Source organism: Anser brachyrhynchus (assembly GCF_964034855.1).
Source record: "Anser brachyrhynchus genome assembly, chromosome: 4".
In the NCBI taxonomy this organism is placed as follows: domain Eukaryota; kingdom Metazoa; phylum Chordata; class Aves; order Anseriformes; family Anatidae; genus Anser; species Anser brachyrhynchus.
Window position 1 is genome coordinate 9,885,441 of NC_137698.1, and position 19,822 is coordinate 9,905,262.

The 19,822-nt window shown below is 37.7% G+C and overlaps 1 protein-coding gene across 13 annotated transcripts in view; it reads right to left on the reverse strand.

Moving 5' to 3' along the window:
• The window catches only part of GRID2 (glutamate ionotropic receptor delta type subunit 2), an 800,504-nt gene that overhangs the window by 153,995 nt on the left and 626,687 nt on the right, over window positions 1-19,822 (reverse strand). For all 13 annotated transcript variants that reach the window (XM_080592187.1, XM_080592186.1, XM_080592181.1 and 10 more), the window contains one exon: window positions 12,468-12,569. In XM_080592187.1, the coding sequence (XP_080448313.1) occupies window positions 12,468-12,569 (102 nt within the window). The remainder of the gene's footprint in view (window positions 1-12,467; window positions 12,570-19,822) is intronic.

The following is a 19,822-nucleotide window of genomic DNA, read 5'->3' on the forward strand; positions in this document are numbered from 1 at the left end:
TGGCAGGGAAAGAGAGCAAGAGAATAATTGCTTGTGGAGCATTCAGGGACAATTTACATGTATGGAAAAATATATCCCTAAACCCAGATGGCTCAGGATGATTTTTAATAGAAAGTAGAATAGCGACTTTAAACTCCAAGCTTTGATAGGTGTATTTGAGCTGTTCTGTGAAAACAAATTTTGGAGGATCTGGTATTTTTGAATAGATTCTCTCTTGTTGGACAAATTACAGAAAATCCTCTTGAGAGAAGAGGAAAAGCACCATTCAAATCTTCAACACAACACTCTCACTAAATACGAAAGGAAGGAAAATTTGCATTCAGTGACCTGTTTACAACCAAGTGGTGGTCTCAGCCCACCTGTTAATGATCATTTAACACGCAACAAGACAGACTTTTCTCTAATTACAATGGTGGATTCTGTGGCTTTAAGTTGAGACATTTCAGGACAGAAACTATATATGGAGCCATCATAAACTGCTCTGTTATGCTCGTTTATGGCAGTCTTATGCTTTTTCTGATGATATAAATGATGAAAAAAAGACAGGACACTCTTTATAAAAGGAAAAGCTAAAGCAAAATAAAATGTTTGGTATTATTCTCCTGCTCAGCTGAATCCTCTTTTCCGCTTACTGTGGGGAGAAAAACTTCCTAGCCAGGAGGCTCTACAGAAATTAGTAAGTGAACAAAAAGTTATTGGCTTGTCAGATCAGAGAAACTGATCTCTGCTAGGATTTACAACACTCACTGAGGCTCAACTCAGACTGCAGATGGATGGCCTTATGTGCTTCTACTGTGCTTGGAAGAGAGTTTCAAAATTAGGTAATTATATGGGTGGTTAGAATTCATAAAGCATATGAAAATGACCTCTGTGTCTACTCATCAGAATTTTCTGAACACACTGGGATATAATACTTTAATATTGACACTGTATTCATTAAATGGAACTCTGTATTCATTACATCTTCCCTTTTTTTATAGCTAAAATAGGAAGAGAGAGGAAAAAACTGAAGCAAGAAATCAAGCTTGTGGGTGAGACTGTCAATCTGTGTTCAGCACTGACCCTAGGAGCCGTGGACAGGCACATTAAATGATTCACATAGCCCAAGCAGAGCCTCAGCAATCACATGGCGTGAATATTCACTGTGACACTTAAAAACTTCTATCACCTGGCAAATGCTAAGAAACTGCTCCCAAGAGTGAAATCCACTCTCATTACTGGATCACTCAACACCCTTCCAATGGCTGCTGGATGACCAAGCACAGCCATTAGAACTGACAAGAAGCACTAAGAAGGCATCATGAACCATAACTAAAACATTTTCAAGCACAGGATGCTTTTGTCTTGTTGCTACACATAATTACTTTTTTTCTTGACTCATGAAAGAACTAATCCCCCACTTTTAAATATTAGCTATTTTGCATTTCTTTCCCCAAAAGAATTTAGTGAAATAAGTAGCCCCAAATACTTAATTTCCTCAGCTGCTTTATTGACCACTGTTTAGGGGATTATATTTGGCTAGGAACAGCACAGCAGCTTGTTATTTTTAATTGAACAGTAATGTACATTACTTCATGTTAGAATCAATGACCAAAATTTAATTGAAACATTTAATTCTCTCGTTACAGAAATTCTCCCACTAGCAACGGTTATAAAAGTTGCTGCAAAACATAACACAATCCCCACCCCTTAATAACACTAAAAGAAAGATGAAGGTTTCAAACATACAAAATCTTGTATAATTAAAGTATTATTTTCTTTCAATATCTTATTGTGCCAATGGGCTATGTCACAATATTGGCACCTAAATCCACCTTTCTCAGATTCTCTGCTTTTCAAACAGACTAATTAGAAAGCTGGTTGTACTAACAAAAAAGTCCCCTTGCCTACAGCAAGAAGCTAGTTCATGTCCTAGAAGCTGAAGAAAATATTCAAGGAAGGATATTTTAAATCTGGCTTTCACTTGCCACTGTCCTTATGCATGTACTTCGTCTCACTTTTTTCAATTACAGTTTTATTATCATCTTCAACAAGGCATGAGTTTGAGCTTGTTCATTCACATTAATGAATAAACAGTACCTTAAATAATATATATATATTTTTCCAGAATCAAACAGTAGCTTATGGATTTATTTTGCTATTTGGACCAGTGCTATTTAGAACAAACAAATGAAAAATGCTAGCCACCATCCCACCCCCCCAATATCTCCTATTGCTCTGCAACAGGACTAAGGCTTCTTTCAAAGCCATCTATTGCAATGGTCTATTAGGATGCAGCCAAGCTTTGTGTATTGATTTTAATTCACAATAACTTAATGCACCTAATAGCTCTTTCTGAACCATTATAGTTATATGATAGGAATATGGATTGAGATTGGAATCGATTGGAGTGTTTTAGAGTATGCCTAAAGAACACAATGCTAGTTTTAACATAGCTAAGCTCAGATACTGGATTTAGCCAAACTGTAGTACAGGTATATTAACCTGCTGGGAGCTACATTATACTTCTTCCAGCAGCCATTCAAGAGCTCCTATTCACAACAAATTCACATAATACTTCAGGACATTGTACTCTTGTGAAGTTCACCTCCTTTTCTGTCTTGCATAGTATGCAAGGATAATTGTAATCAGTGTATGAACCTCTTTATGTTTAAAAGCCAAATTTTCTGTGTGCTCTGTGAACTATATGAATCTCCCTGAAATGCAAATATGCCCAACAGAAGAGATGGGTGAGGGTCAGTGAGAAGATAAGAGCTAAGGAGCCTTGAGCAGTAGCCCTTGACAGATAGGTGAGTTAGGTTGGCCCTACCACATTGTGCATTGCATCTAACTCACTGTCAAACTGTGGTCCCAGCCGGGTCCCAAAGCATTTGAATTCCTTGATACTCATCTCACCTTGTGCATAGCACCTACTACTTTAGAAAAATTAATTTCAAATATTAACTGAAAAATAAAAGGAGCTGGGTTCTCCAGCTGCTCTGAGATTAATGCTTGTAATACAAAGGATCACAGTAGGCATGTACAATGTGAATAACTGTAAGGTTTATGACCTACCTGTTTTAATATAACTAGGTATAGCTCAAAGGGACATAAACCAGCTATTAAACATAACTTGTGCCCAGTTAGTTATTGATTTCAATTTGGTCCTTGTACAGGCATGATGAGAGGAAGAGGAAATGGATAGACAGGCTCTATCTCTATCAGGGGATACTAATTTCTGTTTTTATATTAATCATTAGAATTATTAATATCTCGATGAAGCCTCACTGGGGTACGTTACCACTTGTAATGTAATGATAATGAAAAATTCATGGAGCGATCAATGTGTTTTTTAACAAAACCAAAAACATATGGAAGTGTTTGGAGACAGGGGAAAATGGAATGGGAGAATTATGGGGAGCAGACTACACCAAAACTAAATCTCTGACAAAGTGAGGAATACCTAATCAAAGCACACTCTGCCTTGATGATTGCCTGTGCGCTAATTATGGTGCTCAGTCATCAACACTGATTGATTGAAAGGGAACAGCTGAAATGGCTTCTGTCACCATTTTCTGCTTGGTAAAGTAACCCTAAACAGAGACTGCAACCCTCACAAAGAGAGGCAGGGCAGATAGCCAGGGGCACAATGCAATTTAGGAACCTTATTTTCTTCCATCTTTCTTTGTGGGTCATCATTCTCAGTCCCTGAGAAGGAAATGCACAAATACCACTCTTTCTCTCTGCCTCATTGCTTTAATGCTGCCCCTTTCTCTGCAATCTGATTAACAGATTCATTTTTTTCATTAAGCACCCAAGTATATTAAATACACTGATCTTATATGTAGTGATTGCATGCTGTTTGCATGCACAGAGAGGAGGAGTAGTGTAGAAATATAGACAATAAAAGGGCAGAGGCAAGATCATAGAGGTCTGGGAGGGACGAGCATCCCAGCTGACTAGCACAGAACAGAGTATGGGCTTAATTCAATGTACGGCACGACTGTGTATTTTGGAAGTTGAAAGATGATGTGTACGGTCGGAGCCAGAAGGCACCAGAGAGTGAGAAGAAACTTTCATATGCTAATAGATTCTAAAATATTGAATTGGGAAAGCAAACTAGAAAAACAGCAGACACTATTTGCTATGCTGACTATGTATGGAAAAAAGGTGATGAGGGAGAAATCACGCACTGGTCTCTGCTTAAATGTTCATAATTATTATAACTGCCACATAAGGTATTTATTATCACCTCCTGGCCTTAAAGTTTCTATTTGCTTGAGAGCCTATGCTAAAAACCAGGGAACTTCAGGAAAAAACTTTCTTACTGTGAAGCTAAAATCTCCCAGCACTATCTCCTTGTTTTCTGACAGTATCTTGCTCAAATTAAGTCTAGATTTCTTTCCTTATTTTCAGAAATTAAAGTCTATTTGTGAAGGGCAAGACATAACATCATCAACCTTAGAACTGCAACGAAAGTCTTTTTTTTTTTTTTTTGAATTAAATGGTTTCTAACAAGTACCTTCATGAAATGAAATCTTTGTTTAAGAAGCAGTATAAAAAAAACATTATATGGAGACTGGATAACATCACCATTACAATTACTGCACACTATATATTTAATAGTATCTAAATTATAAATAATTCTAAGTAACATCTCCTAGCAGAATCCGATCAACACAAACTGCTCCTGTGAACCTCCCTCCTTAGTCAATAATTATCTATACAAGTTACTATGTTGTTTTGTTCCTGTAATACCAACCTATCTCTTAAAAGTGAGGACATAATCTGGATAACTTTAAAGCTCAATATACAGACAAGCAGTGAATGAAATGACTTGCAGTCAGCTCTTCCAGCTACTATCCTGCGTTTCCACAGGCAACATTTTGTTCAGTGTGTACTTACTTTTATTTTAGCCCAAATAGTGAAGGCTTTTATTTTCTTTTATTTTCTTAGAATTAGATAACATTTTATGGAAATGCCAGGTAGAAGGAATCTCTAAAACTGACTTTCTTTCCTCCGACTCAGGATAAAGCTACCTAGATTAACCAGTGTAAATATGGACCTACTCTTTTTTGACACCTCTGACAATGAAAATTCCACAGCCTTCTTAGACTGAATGCCTCCATATCTTGGTGTTAGAAATTGCAATAGTTGCTCTGAGAACTATGCATACTTTACAATGGGAAGTAAGCATTTGCTTCAACTACGAAGCTTGCTTTCCTTGAAAATATTCACTTTTAACTAACCAAAGAACAATTAGTTCCATTTTCAAAAATACAACAGCAAGATTTTAGGAGAGTAAAAAACAATTAATAAGGTCAGCATACGTCCCTACCATTTCTTTTAAAAAGAATCTTCCTTACATTAGAAATGAGCAAACTATTATTAAAACCTGTAAAAGTAAAAAACTTTCTTTTTTTTAATGTCAAAATTTCAGTTACAGTAAACGCTCATCCAGAATCATGTCCTGAAGTCTGAACTCAAGTTTCTAAATTGGAAAATCTGCCATGTGAAAAGACATTCCAATAACAAGTGACTTCTCCATGGGAGCAAGCCACTCTCATCAGTATCTTATACCAAATGACAGCATTTTTGTCAACAACTAGGTTAACTATGAAAAATAATAAATAGTGAGCCTAATTATGTCATGCATCATTGCTCCTGATGATTTCATTCATTTACCGATGAAATGAACACATCTACCACTGTTGCTATAATTTACCACCGTTTTACTGAATATTTTCCCTGATGTACTTGTCTATAAAAGATCCATTTTGTTCCCCAACCTTCTTTCACAGATGGATATGGGCAGCAAAAAGGAATAGAAATCAAAAGGCACAGAGAATTGTTGCTGCCTGGGAAATTATGCATTTTTACAGCAATGAAATATTCTAAAACTTTAGATAATTTTTAAATATTTGAACTATAGCACATATGGTTTATACCAAATAAATTACTGAGTTATGGAATACAGAGATTTTATAAAAGATTCTAGATAAACTACATCACTTACAGCTTTTCTGCCATTCAAACTCACAGTCATAAATGTCCATCAAAGAAAGATTTATCCCTTACCGGTAGAAAAGTAAAAATGTTTACTTAAAACATAAATACTACAGTTGATGGTCAAGTAACACTTCTTAATGTTATCACTTCCCAAGACCTTTCTGCTGCTATGGGTAATTCACTACTGTGAAGAATACAATATACTGACGATATTGTTACACAGAGCACCGGATACTTTAGTATAATACATTACATAATTCAAATTTTTAAAAAAGGTTTTAGACTGGTGCATAGACAGTGCAGCCTAACAGAATGAAGACGGCTTCACAGAAGTGCAGAGCATTCTGTTGTGAATGTGGGGAAAGGGAATTATCTTTGAGACTATTCTGACTATACACTATTATAAAATATTTTGTATTTTCTGAGGTATCCCATACATAATCTTTGCTGCAGTTGATCTTTTATTTTAAGGACGATTTTGTCATGCCATTTTTTAATCCTTTATCACTTCTCACTGTTTGTCCCTCTGAGTATACTTAAACACTGTCTTATTTAATCTCTTCTATGCCTTTCCTTTTTTCTATCATTTTGAAAGCTACTCTAGCTTCCTCCTAAGAACTTTTGTCACTTTGTTTAAACCAGTGTTGGAGGTCAAATCCCAAAGACAGCCTCAGCCTTTAAAACCAGAAGTTAGCTTCATATCTCACATTTCATCTTTTTTTCTATCCAAGTGGGAAGTTCACTAGAAAAAGGATCTGAAGACGCAGACCTCCTGCCAGCTCATGTCCCTAAAGGTATCGTCCACTTTCAGGTTTGTTTCTTTCCTAATCTCCACAACTAAGGCTCATGCATTTAATGCCAGTCATTGAGAATTAAACTACTCCATATATATAACATTTTCCTTGGTGCCAGTGATGCATATTTATTATTTCTTTTTCCTATGCTTGTCTACACTTCTGCCTGCCCTCTCATTTCCCACAGTGCTCACCTGGAGACAATGGTCACCAACGTGCCTCTATTCCACCGAGCTCTCTGCAAGCAACATGAGTAATAAATAGCAAGAAATTGTACAGTGGGATGTATGGCAAAGTATAATTCAGTATCACTTGCTATTGTTGTTTCCCTCATCCTGCCTGCATTTTCAGATCAATGCAGATGTGAAAATATATACCTCAATTTGATAGCTGTATCTTCCATGTTAAAATTCTCAAATGTATTTCATGCCACTAGGAAGTTAACGCCTCATGCGCTTTGAGAAAAGGCTCTTTACTTTTCACCAAGTTGAAACAGGGAATTTCAAACTTTTGCCTTTTCAACCAATAGGGGCTTTTTTAGAAACATGATTTTGTGAATACCTGCTGGCCTATTCATTGTCAAACCGGCCAAATCTCATTTAGCTTCTGGTGGCTTAACATTCATATGAATAATTCATTAATAGCCACTGCAACTAAAATGATATTATGAGAATATCTGCTGTATTCTAGCTGCCTTTCAATAAAACTGAGCAGCTGAAAATGAGGAGGATAAACTAAAATCAACAAAATGGATATCCAGCTAAATTGGTACTTGGAAAATTGTTCATTCAAGACACTCTCAATTTGTTTGGAGTTATTATACTGACCTTTCATTGAGCTACATTTCAGAACTCAGAATATGTTTCAGAAATTCACCAGCAAGTTGCTTGCACTTAAAAGTAGCTTGTCAAACACAAAATTCAAACTTTCATTGCACGTGGGAACTAGTCCAAGCCAGAGACAACTGACAATCAATAAGACAAAATAAAACTTTTCTAGAAGTGTTGAAAGAAAGATGCTAACCCAAGTCAGACCAGAGCATTGAATCAAATGTCCACAGGCATTACTATAGTTCCCTTCAGAATAAAGAGCAAAGAATTGTTTCTTATTCCTATTTATGCAAAGATAATTCCCATTATCTTTAGAGTAGCCAGAGTATCTTCACAGTTGTGGTTAGAAGGGACCTTAAAGATCATCTAGTTCCAACCCTCCTGCCATGGCCAGGGACACCTCCCACTAGACCAGGTTGCCCAAAGCCCCATCCAGCCTGGCCTTGAACACCTCCAGGGATGGGACATCCACAGCTTCTCTGGGCAGCCTGTGCCAGGGCCTCACCACCCTCAGAGTCAAGAATTTCTTCTGTATATTTAATCTTATTCTACCCTTTTTGTAGTTTAAAACCATTACCCCTTGTCCTGTCACTACACTCTCTGACAAAGAGTCTTTCCCTAGTCCAGTGTTTTAGATCTGAAGATACATAACCCATAATTATTAAAGTTATCAAGGGTAAGGGATTAATAGATGGATGCAGATGATGGGAATTGTTTTTGAGGACTTTTTGAAGGACTGCTTTGGGAAAATTAATCACAATCATTTTAATTTTTTTTTTTTTTTTTAGAATGCAGAATGTTTCATATCATAATATGAAATATTCTTCTTTACTGAAAGGGTTGTACGGCATTGGAATAGGCTGCCCAGGGAAGTGCTTGAGACACCATCCCTGGAGGTCTTCAAGAAATGTGTAGATTTAGAACTTAGTGGCATGGTTTAGTGGTGGACTTTAGTACTAGGTTAGGTTGGACTAGTTGATCTTAGAGGTCTTTTCCAACCTGAATGATTCTATAGTAAGTACAATGTAGTATAACCCACATGCTGCAATTTACTATCTCAAATTTTTAGAACCAGTCCTTTTCAACATGAAGGCATAACAAAATGAAAATAGAAGAGGGGGATGGCTGCTATCCAGAAAGACATGAGAGGCTAGAAGGGTTAACAGAACAAATTAACAGACTTATGTTAACTTCTCAAATCACAGTGAAAAGAAATCTATTCATATTCAAAGGTATTATTATTTAATTTTCACGTAAGCTTTCCTGTTTTTCCAGATCAAGATAATACTGTTAGAAACTGGCAGAATTAATAATAATATTTAATAACTTACTGTTACTAATAAATTACTTACTTTTAACAGAAATGTATAGACTTAATTGAAGAACTCAGAGAAAGATGGAAAAGGAAGGATGGTAAAAAAAAATCATCACTAAAATAAAGTTGATGGGTGAAATCCCTCCTATACACATATCAAAAGCCTTACATTTTTCATCACGTGTTAAATATAAATCCCCATGTTAATCCTACACAGCAGATATAAACATGGAAGAACAATGTACTTCCATCTATTACTACGGTCTTGTTTTATATAAAATAGTTCTGTAGATTTCAAAGACACTAAATTTTGACCAGACAAGTATAAGTTGAAATAACAAAATTAAAGGCCATATCTTAACAGCAATTTTCCTTTGATAATTGCTGTAAAATAAATAGGTCTAAATGAAGTTCAAGTTGGTGTCTTTGATGACCAAGTTTTTGTAAGATCAAATTGAATACCAACAAATAGAGGGACTAAAAGTCTAGTTTTTGAAGTAGAGAAAACAAGCATTAATACACTGTTTGCATGATTTCGCTTTATTTTCACAGTGTTATGTCATCTCAGCCACGACTTCACTCAAATCCAAATATTATATCTATTTCTTCATTCTGTTCCAGAAAAAATAACAGAATTACCCCATTGCAATAAGCTACTTGAATGAAGATGGGAACCAAGCTAAAATTAGTAACAAGCAAAGGCCATATAACTTCATTCCAAAGCAACAGATATGTTTGAAGTAATGATGTGCTAATAACAGGTACATTTTAATTCTCAGATCAAACTACAATTTAGAAACCAGCATATCTTCATGAATAACCCTTACTCACGTATAGCAAGAGAAACTGCTACAGGGTAAGCACCCTATATGATGCTCTGTCACCCACGGGAGCAGTAGCAACATCTATGGACATCTAAAGACTGGATAAGGTTAGAAATAATAATCACTTTGCAATTCTGGCATCTGCACTGTCCAACTTCTTTTCAGGCTTTCAGTTAGCAGCCTGATTTGCTGTCAGTGTCTGCCTGGCTGCTTCTCTCTCTCAGCCATTAGAGTTTGTGGATAAGGGAGAAACAGTATTTTATCCTCCTGATTTCTGGCATTTGGGTGAAAGTACTCAAGTTAACATCAATCAAGGGAAGGTGAAAAATACCATTTCTGGCTAACGAATTTGAGTAAATATTTACTTTCTCCCTCAATTCACCCAGTTTACAAAATCCTTGTCTCTCGTCTTTGCTGAGTAAAATTAAATGAACCTCAGTTTGTAATGTGGTTCTCAGATGATTTTGTTTATGTTGCACTGAACAACCACACAAAGCTCTACTATTTAAGAGAATAAATGAATGCTTATATTATGAAGCCAACATGAATCATTCTCATCTTCCTCATATATTGCTTTCAGTGCACATTCTACATAAAATGAGTCAGTTTTCAAAATGGTAAATTAGTGGATTTCAACAAAGCACAATTCAGAGTAATTGTGTTTTTCACTAGTTGTGCTTTAAAACTGTCAACAAAACCAAAACAGGAGTATGCTCACGTCACATGAGGATTGCAGCCAGGAGAGGAGCCTGAACTGACATGTGGTGTGCGCTGAACATTAAATGCAATTGTTTTTATTATTAACATGGAATCCTATCAGCATAACTAATGCCTTTTTTTTTGTATGTTTGCAAGTTGTTAAATATTCATACTATAATGACTTGAAAGAAGAATATTCTCTAGCATGCTAACTGAAATGATAACTGGGTATGAAGTCAGAGGAATAGAGTGAGGGAAGGAGAAGAAATAAGAAAAAAAAGTCAAAGACACCAATCTATTTTTGCTAGACACCTCTATTTTGCTAGACAACATCCACAGAACATTTTTGTCAACACAAAATTATACTGAATCAATTAAAACGCATACCAGGCAGAACATAAAGATCAGCCACTGTCATCATGATGCTATTTTGATGACCACGCAATTAATGAAGTATGAAAGAACCCTACTGCTTTGTCTTCTTCTGTTAATTCATCCTTATTTAGTTGTGAGTTTTGTGTGTGTGTGTGTGGTTTTTTGTTTTGTTTCATGTTGTTTTGTAGACACTATGGCAGGACATCTGCTAGCATACTAAGAGATGGAACAGACTGGGCACCCTGACAGATAATAGCTTCTAAAGACACAAGAAATAATTGAAGGGGTATGAAACTTCTCTGTCTATGGTGCTGACACTCACTCTAGTGTTTCCACCCTCCATCCCTGACAGAGACTTTTCCTTTATCACAGAACATCAGCAATGGGATCCACTCTTACCTTTTTCTTTACAAGCAAACATTCAGGCCCTCAAACACAAAACCCGCAGTGAAAAACATGGATAGCAGAGACAGGGAAGTAGCTCAATATAATAATATAGCACGGTTCTGCAGCCCTGGGTCAACTTTCACACAGTCATGGAGAGGTTGAGGTAGAAAGGTCATCCGGTCCAACCGTCTTGTTTGGGCTGAGCAACTTAGAGCTGGTTGCCCAGGACCATGTCCAGATGGCTTCTGAATACCTCTAGAGATGGAGATTCCACAACCTCTGAGGACAACCTGTGCCTGTGTTCTGTCACCCACACAGCAAAGGGCTTCCTGACGTACAGAGGTAACCTCCTCTGTTTCTGCTTGTGCCCACTGCCTTTTGTCCTGTCACTAGGCACCACTGAAAAGCCTTACTCTATCCTCTTTGTACCCTCCCACCACCAGGTATTTATCAATGTATGTATACACCTCAAGGGATATTGCATTTTTTTTCTATTTTTTTTTTCTCTTTTCTGGGGGGTTGAGGGCTGGTGGTTGGGGAGAGGGCGTTGCTCCAAAGAAGCTTATACATCTCACATATATTTATTTTTCTTTCATATTTTTCCCCTCTAACAAGCAATTGAGCAGCCAAAGCTTATGACAGGGAATAAACTGGCCTCATTTCAAAAAATACCTTCCTGTCCTGGTAGACAATGTCTGTTCAGCTTTAAACCAATGGTAGCTGCTTAATGCAAAATGTCCACAAAGGAGACACCTGGCTGAAGGAACCAGGAGGGAGCAGCAGGTATTTTACTGAACTAGCACATCATTCCCCCTAAACTGATCTTGAATATTCTTCTGAGTGCAGCAATTTGTGTCAGGCTGTACTCATTTTGGGAAGGTAATTGGAAGGCAGCTACATCTTATGAATCATTTAGAGTTTCAGCTAGGTAACTTTAGCTAACAGGACATTTGAAGTTACCTTTATCAGTTCATATGGTTGTGTTATCTAATTTAGTATGTGCCTGTGGAAGAAACAGGTTTTAATGTGTTTGATTCATGTTCTGAAATGAACTTTACTGATAATTTTATTTCATGGAAATTGCTCCTTTACTCTGGTACTGACAAGCAGAATTTAGACACTTAACATTGACTAAGTTCTTGGTAATATGATATGGTTAATAAAAATCCTTTCCAATTACCCTTAGTCAAGAAGATGAGGCAAGATGGAGAAAAAACATTCCTCCAAGTGCAAAATGATGAGGATCTCTGCTTACCAGCACGGTCACCACACGCAGAACCACTCCTCGCATGTTATTCTCCAACTTTCTGTCAGTTAGTGACCCATTCAGACCAGTGACAGGATTCCAGCAGCCAAGCTGAAAGAGAAAGAAGAATTTGTTTCTGCATTGCCCATAAAATCACTTCTCTTAGGCAGCTTTAAGCAAGAACATACAAAATAAACAGAACACCTTCTGGAATCGATGGGACAGAAAGTCAGAGAAGAGTTTGTGGACAGATTCTTCTTTAAATTGTAAATGAAGCAATTAGGGATATTTGTGCTTTTAAATACCAGAGTGTAATGGATGACAGCATCCAGGGTTAGAATATGTATTGCCTTAGAAGAGCTCAGGGAGGACTTCTGTATTAATGAAAAAGATTTGAAAAGTAGTATGGCTGTAAAAGTACTTCTACCTGACTTCCAGTGATACACTAATTGGAGAAATAATAGCTACCATAATTTCAGTATGCTGTCTGCTCCAGCCCATCGTTCCTAGTGGAACTCTGATGAAAGGAATTAACTAGTTTTAATTAAAACATATACTACTCATTGATAATGAAACAGCAGTGATTTTTAGCCAGGTTAAAAATCCCATTTAAAAATGACTGAGAAGAGACACATAGGCACACCGAAGTATTTAGAAAGGACTGCAATAGATGGTGCAGAGAAAGGAATTCAGCTATGAGATGTTTTGCATTGGTGCTACCGTATTTATTGGGCTGTTATGGACAGAAGCTTTTGCTCTGGGATTTCTCTAAGACTAACTGCCTTTTAATCTGAGTTTAGTAGATAGTGACCTGTAATTTAGTTCCTCTGAAAATATAACTATCCTACATTCTTACATGATGATAGATGGTTATCTAAGGTACAGAGAAATAGACCCTTGGCAACAAGTACAAGCATTACTGGTTTCACTTTTGGAATTAATTGTAAAATTCATCTGGCCTGTAAAAATACCGGTGTTAAATCCAAAAAACAACAGAAGGACAATGACTGACTTCACAGGACTTTGGAGCCAGCTCTGCTTTCTCAGTACCTCCTCCACAGCATGCCTAGCTGTTAACAGCAACACCAATGAACTGCTGACAGGTTCCAGAACCTCATCCCTCCTCTGGCAAAGGTGTCCAACAGTTCGAGCTGAAAAAACTAACTGCTGAAGTGTGTTACATTAATAGGGCTGTGAAACACAGTGAATGAATTTGAAGCGTGTGCACCATACACTGTATGAGATAAACCACTTCTATCCTACAAAGCAAAGCATTTGATAGTCTATATTTTCTGTATTAGAAATATTGAAAACAGCACTAAGTTAAGAATAAAAGTACACTAAATTAATTCAGTGATTGTCATTCTCAGTCGCATAAAGAAACTAATTAGAACTTGGATCCAATTAGCATATCCAAATGTGTTGAAAGCCTAATTACCACGGATACTGTACTGCTTTTGCCAGATTTAAAACCCTATGAAGTTTCTGAAGAGCCTTTGTATCCTTTTGAGGGTAAAGTCCATTTTTAATTATGTACATTATTGTGTACATATTTATATAATTAACTTTTTAGCCCAAGCCATTCTACATTTTTAACGGAAAAGAGCACAACATAACTGATTGCTACAAATTTAACATAGCACTAATTTTCCTTTAAAAAGCCACATTTTATTTTCAATTATTGTTCATTTAATTTTCAGTTCAATTGTTCCTTTATGCAGCACAGTCATGGTGAAGACAAATGTGCAGTGCCTTGCCAATAAAGTTGAAATTGATTTTGAGTGCGAGCTGCTTACTGTTATTAGGCGAAAACGAATCAACATTTATTGATGACAATTTGAGCATGTCAATGCAGCAAAAGCAAAAGTAGCTATTGCTGAAACAGCAAGGGGGATGGTATGAAGCTTCCTCTTCAGCTCTACCTCTCGCTTAACTGCTTTTGCAAAACATCTGCTGCTTCTGCATTTGCTTCTCTTTTTCTTTTGTTCTGCCTCTGATAGTTGAAATGAGAGACTAGATCAGGCAGTAAGAGAATCTCACATTAATTCTGGTTGATTTATTTAGAACAATACATGTGATTACTGAGCACTGTACCTGTCTTCTTTGTACCATGTGAATTTTGTCATTTATAGTGCTTTTTACTTCAGATGAAAATTCTTCCATTTATTTTAATGACAGTGTTCACTCTGCTACATTCAGATACAAAATTATGAACATGTAAAAGTTGTTAATATTCTGTTTTCTTTACCATCCAATGTACAGTCTCCTCTGATCATCCCACTTCCCAGCTTGTTAGCCCCTCTACCATCATTCCTAGTACGGGTTTGTCTCTCCTCTTTCACTAGCAGAGACAAGAATTGACCTCCCTTTACAAAGGTGCTTCTTTATTAGAAATTTTTGCCTAGATAAAATATGCATTATGGAAGACCTGTAACTTGAAATCAATATTAAAATAGACAAAATCTATTTTATGCATATTTCCAATTTCCAGGCAATGATTTATACAGAATTTGGAACACTAAAATCTATAATGCCTCTAGGACAGAGCTTACAGGCAGATTTTTTCCCCTATTTTTTCCCAGATTTTTTCCACAATCAACCCCACAATATAAATATTCCACATGAAACCAGTGAACTCTGCTGGCAGTGTAACATATAATTAAAACTCTGTCAGTTAATTGAGAAAAATACAGTGGTCTGGTGTGATCATAGTTGAGGACAATCACACAAAATCATAGTACCATAGAATGATAGAACGGTTTGGGTTGGAAAGAACCATAAAGATCAGCTAGTTCCAACCCCCTGCCATGAGCAGTGACACCTTCCACTAGATCAGGTTGCCCAAAGCCCCATCAAAACTGGCCTTGAACACTTCCAGGGATGGGGCATCCACAGCTTCTCTGGGCAGCCTGTGCCAGTGCCTCACCACCCTCAAAAATGTTCTTCCTTTTATCTAATACAAATCTACCTTCTTTTAGTTAACAGCCATTACCGCTTGTCCTATCACTACATTTCCTGACAGAGACTCTCTCCTCAGCTCTCCTGTAGGCCCTTTTTAAGTATTGGAAAACCACTATTAAGTCTCCTCAGAGCCTTCTCTTCTCCACACTGAACAGCCCCAACTCTCTCGGCCTGTCTTTGTAGGAGAAGTGATCCAGCCCCAGTCCCTTGATCATCTTTGTGGCCCTCTTCTGGACTCGTTCTAGTACTTCCATGTCCTTCTTGTGCTGGGGGCCCCAGAGCTGAACACAGCGCTTCAGGTGGGGTCTCACAAGAGCAGAGTAGAGGGGGAGAATCACCTCCCTCGCCCTGGTGGCCACACGACTTTTGATGCAGCCCAGGATATGGTTGGCTTTCTAAGCTGCAAGCGCACATTGCCAGCTCATGTTGAGATTCTCATCTAACAGCCCCAGAGCTGCTCTCAATCCATTCTCCACCCAGCCTATATTTGTGCTCAAGATTGCCCCGATCAAGGTGGCAGACTTTGCACTTGGCCTTGCTGAACTTCGAGAGGTTCACACAGGCCCACCTCTCAGGCCTGTCAAGGCCCCTCTGGATGGCATCCCTTCCCTCCAGTGTGTCAAATGCTGGAATAAATGAAACCAGCATATTGATATGAATACATTACTTTTATGCAGTGATTGCCATTACTAGAGAACTTAGAGTGTTCTGTTTGTTAAACTAGTACAGAAAATACAGATGAACCAGTTCGTCCAGCACTACAATGCAATCGCCTCTGAACTCAGACTGCGTGTACACAGCAACAGTACAACAGTCAAGAGCAGAAAACACTCCAGAGAAGCTGCAGGAGAAATCCAAAAGATAAAACATCATTACATCTGCTACTGGAATTGATCAGAACACCTAAACTACCATCACTCTTCCTTCCTCTCTTTTCTTGACTTTCCTGGCCTCCTTAAAAAAAAAAAAGGAAAAGTGAACAAGATGTTTGTTTTACTACAGTCTAAGAAAAATCTCTGACGGTAATGCCCGCACACAGCACTATTAAGGAGCTGTTCCATTAGCAGCTCCTAAGAGAGTTGGTCACCTGTGGAAACACCAACATCCGTGCCTGCAGTACCAAAAAAATTCTTCAGAAATTCCCTTCTTGAATTTCACCTGGGTCTAACCCGCTTTAGGAACTCACTTTTCCCAAGTAAGGACTTCACCAGAAGAAATATGCATTAATAATACCCTGCTGCATTCCAAAATATAGTAAATTCAAATGACTGGAAGAGATGTCATGAACGTCTCACAAGACAGCATTGAAATAGGGGGTTCCAAATCCCAGGTGTGCTGGCAAGACTCAAGAATGATAGAACAAAAAACTAATGTAGGAAAACATTTTTTTTTTGGTGATGTCTGGACTCAGCATTTACAGAGATTGCTAGGACAGCAGTTTAGGGAAGATTCAAGCAGGAAAACATGAAAATAGTTTTGCACACAATATGCCCGATAACTCAGGCACTCAGTTGATGTTTAATATATCCAAGTGACTTGGAAATCAGCACCAAAATCCTACAGATGAAAGACTGTCTCACAGAACATAAGCCAAAAAAGACATGTTTTGGTTGTCATTCAGATACGGTCAGCAATTAAAAGTTTTGGGGGACACTCTGTTACCTGGGTAGAGTCCCATTAGCTGAGCCCCACAGCCATCACCCAATAGTCGGTCAAACACATCTGCAAAAAGTCTGATGGCCTTGGGTAAGCCAATGGCCTTTGTAATCCTTGGCTTAATTAAAGAAATGAGGACTTCATACAAAATTTCCTAATACAATTGGTTAGTTGGAAAGTTTTCTGTTTAACTTCTTAACTGAAGCTTACGTAATACTCAGCAAATAAGTTGTTAAAATCAATAGAAAATACCATGTTCAACAAATTGTATAATGTATAGCAGCACTTGTTTCTCCTGCATTCTGTGTAAGGAAACCTATATAGTTCTGTGCATTTATTATTTTGTACAGTATGTTTTATTGCTTTAATTTGCCTCTGGACTAGAAGGAATGGACTCACTCTGCTGTTTTCAAGCTATGTCAGGAGAATGTGAGCACACAAGTTTAGTTTTAAATCTAGTGGCTTAAGGATCATAATTGTAGCACTTGAAGTAGTCTATTTGTTTTATTAACTGATCATAGACAGAAATGCAAATGACCTAAGTAAGGATTTCTTTCCTCAAAGCCAAAGCACATGATCAAATAACACAGCACACAGTTAATAAAATATTTCACTTCGGAGCCTGCCCAAATTTCTTTTCCTAGTGAATAGAAATAAAGAAGCTAAAGGAAAGCTACCTGCTGGTAACGTGCTGTTTGTTTGCCTTCCAGCTCTCGAGTCAACATTTTCTCAAGGCCTCATGCACTCAGATTGGTGCCAGAAGTTATAATTGGATGTTTTAGACCATTGACAAATGTTGAATATAGGGGGAAAAAAGCATAGACTACATAGCTGTTCTCACACCATGTGCTCCACTCATGAAGCACAGCTTCGTGCTTAGGCCAAGTTTCCAGAGGAACTCTAATGGTGTGATTTTTTGGAAAGTATAGTAAATCACCACATCTCAAAGATAATAAACCATTTCCGCAAGCCAGTGGTGTCATTCTAATGGTCCCTCACTCCGCTCCCCCGCCCCCTTCATCTCTTGCTTACTTTCTTTATTACTACTTTCCCTTTCATTTGAAATTTGGTGGTTTTAATCTATCATTTGCCATTTCTAAGTGTCTTCTCTTTTATCTTTATAAAACACTTTTTTTTTTCCCTTCACAAGTCCTCTCTGTGAATCCAGTACTCTCTCAGCAGTTCCCTAACCTGAGGTTATTTTGCTCTTTCCCATATTGCAACGACTCCTGCCATTTCCCTGTGTACTTCCACCAGCACACTTTCTTTCCTCTTTGCTTTTCTTTCCCTTGATCTTCCCTGCTGTTTCCTGTGCCTTTTCCCATCTTGCTTTTTTTTGGTTGGTAAAGGGACCTAGGTTTTGTCTTGCTTTCACTTCATCCAGTTTTGATTCATCTTTCCAACCACTTTGGGTCCCTTCTTCTTTCTCTTTAGCCTTTGATTCTCCTTTTCTGTCAGATACTCCTCACTCTCAGGAAACTTCCCCTCACCTCCTGTTCCTCCTTTTGTGTTATGAGGGAGATAGGACAAAATACATTGCTGTATGGTCCCGCTTCTCTTGCTTTCACCTTTCATATATATATATATATATATATTTTTTTTTTTTCACTCCTGCCCCTTGAAAACCTTAACACGTCTTTTCCTTGAAGATCCAAACAAGGATATTAATGAAACAGACAGTGATATCTTTCCAACTGCCTCCAAATTTAAAGCCAAACACTCTGTATAGCCTGTTCTTTGACCCAGACATTGTCCCTTTACCATTTGGTGGCTCCACCATGGATAGCTGCCCTGGGAAACTCCCCTGGAAATTCTGGTAGTGCCCAGGGATTGCTGTGGCACCAAGCATTCACAGGGAAAGCACCAGTCCTTCTTCCATAGTACTATGCCACAGCCCATACACGGTGAAAGCGCGCGCTTGCAGGCTACTGGTATGTTCTAGCATTTCCTGAATGGTAAAATAACCTTTATAAGGAGGCAGTTTTTGTTTGCTCGTCGCTGAAAATTGAGGTAGGAATGTAACGGCTGGCACCAGCAAGTTGCTAGATGCTGGAGTTTTGGTTAACAGATACAGGGAGACCAGCAACCACACAAGAACAGTCGCTTTTGAGACATTATCCTGTGACCTGACTTGGTCATGTATCACCCAGCCTACACAGTGAACAGCAGCAAGTTGGGAAGGAAAAAAGAAGCTTCACTGAAGACAGATATTAGTCATTAAGTCTGATATCGACTTTTACATGTTTTTTTACTATGTATTTTACTGTGTAGAAACAACGCTATCACCTCATTATAGTTTATCAGGTAAGAAAAATAAAATAACCTAAAATGACATTAATAGAATCTCCCTCCTCCAAAGAAGAGAAAGCAATGATCTTCCCCCAACACACACAGACACGTCTTTTTCTCTTCAGGAGGCAAATCCTCCTTTAGACTATCAAACTTTTCATATTTCCAGAGTAAAATTCATGAATATCGCTTTCATTTTACATGGCCAGTTTGCTCACTGATGTCTGCATTATTCCCGGGAAACTGATAATATCAAGTAAGCTAAGATTTGTGGCCAGGTTAAATACACTCACTCTGGTTTTTAACTGCAAATCACTAGTTCCCTTCTCATTAGGCATTCTAACAGTTTATGAGGAAGTCTTTTATCTAAATCATGCAAGTTCTAAAATAAATAAAGAAATAAATTATAATTGAACTTTGTCCATCCAATGCTGGGACATCACTGAATCTTTATGAAA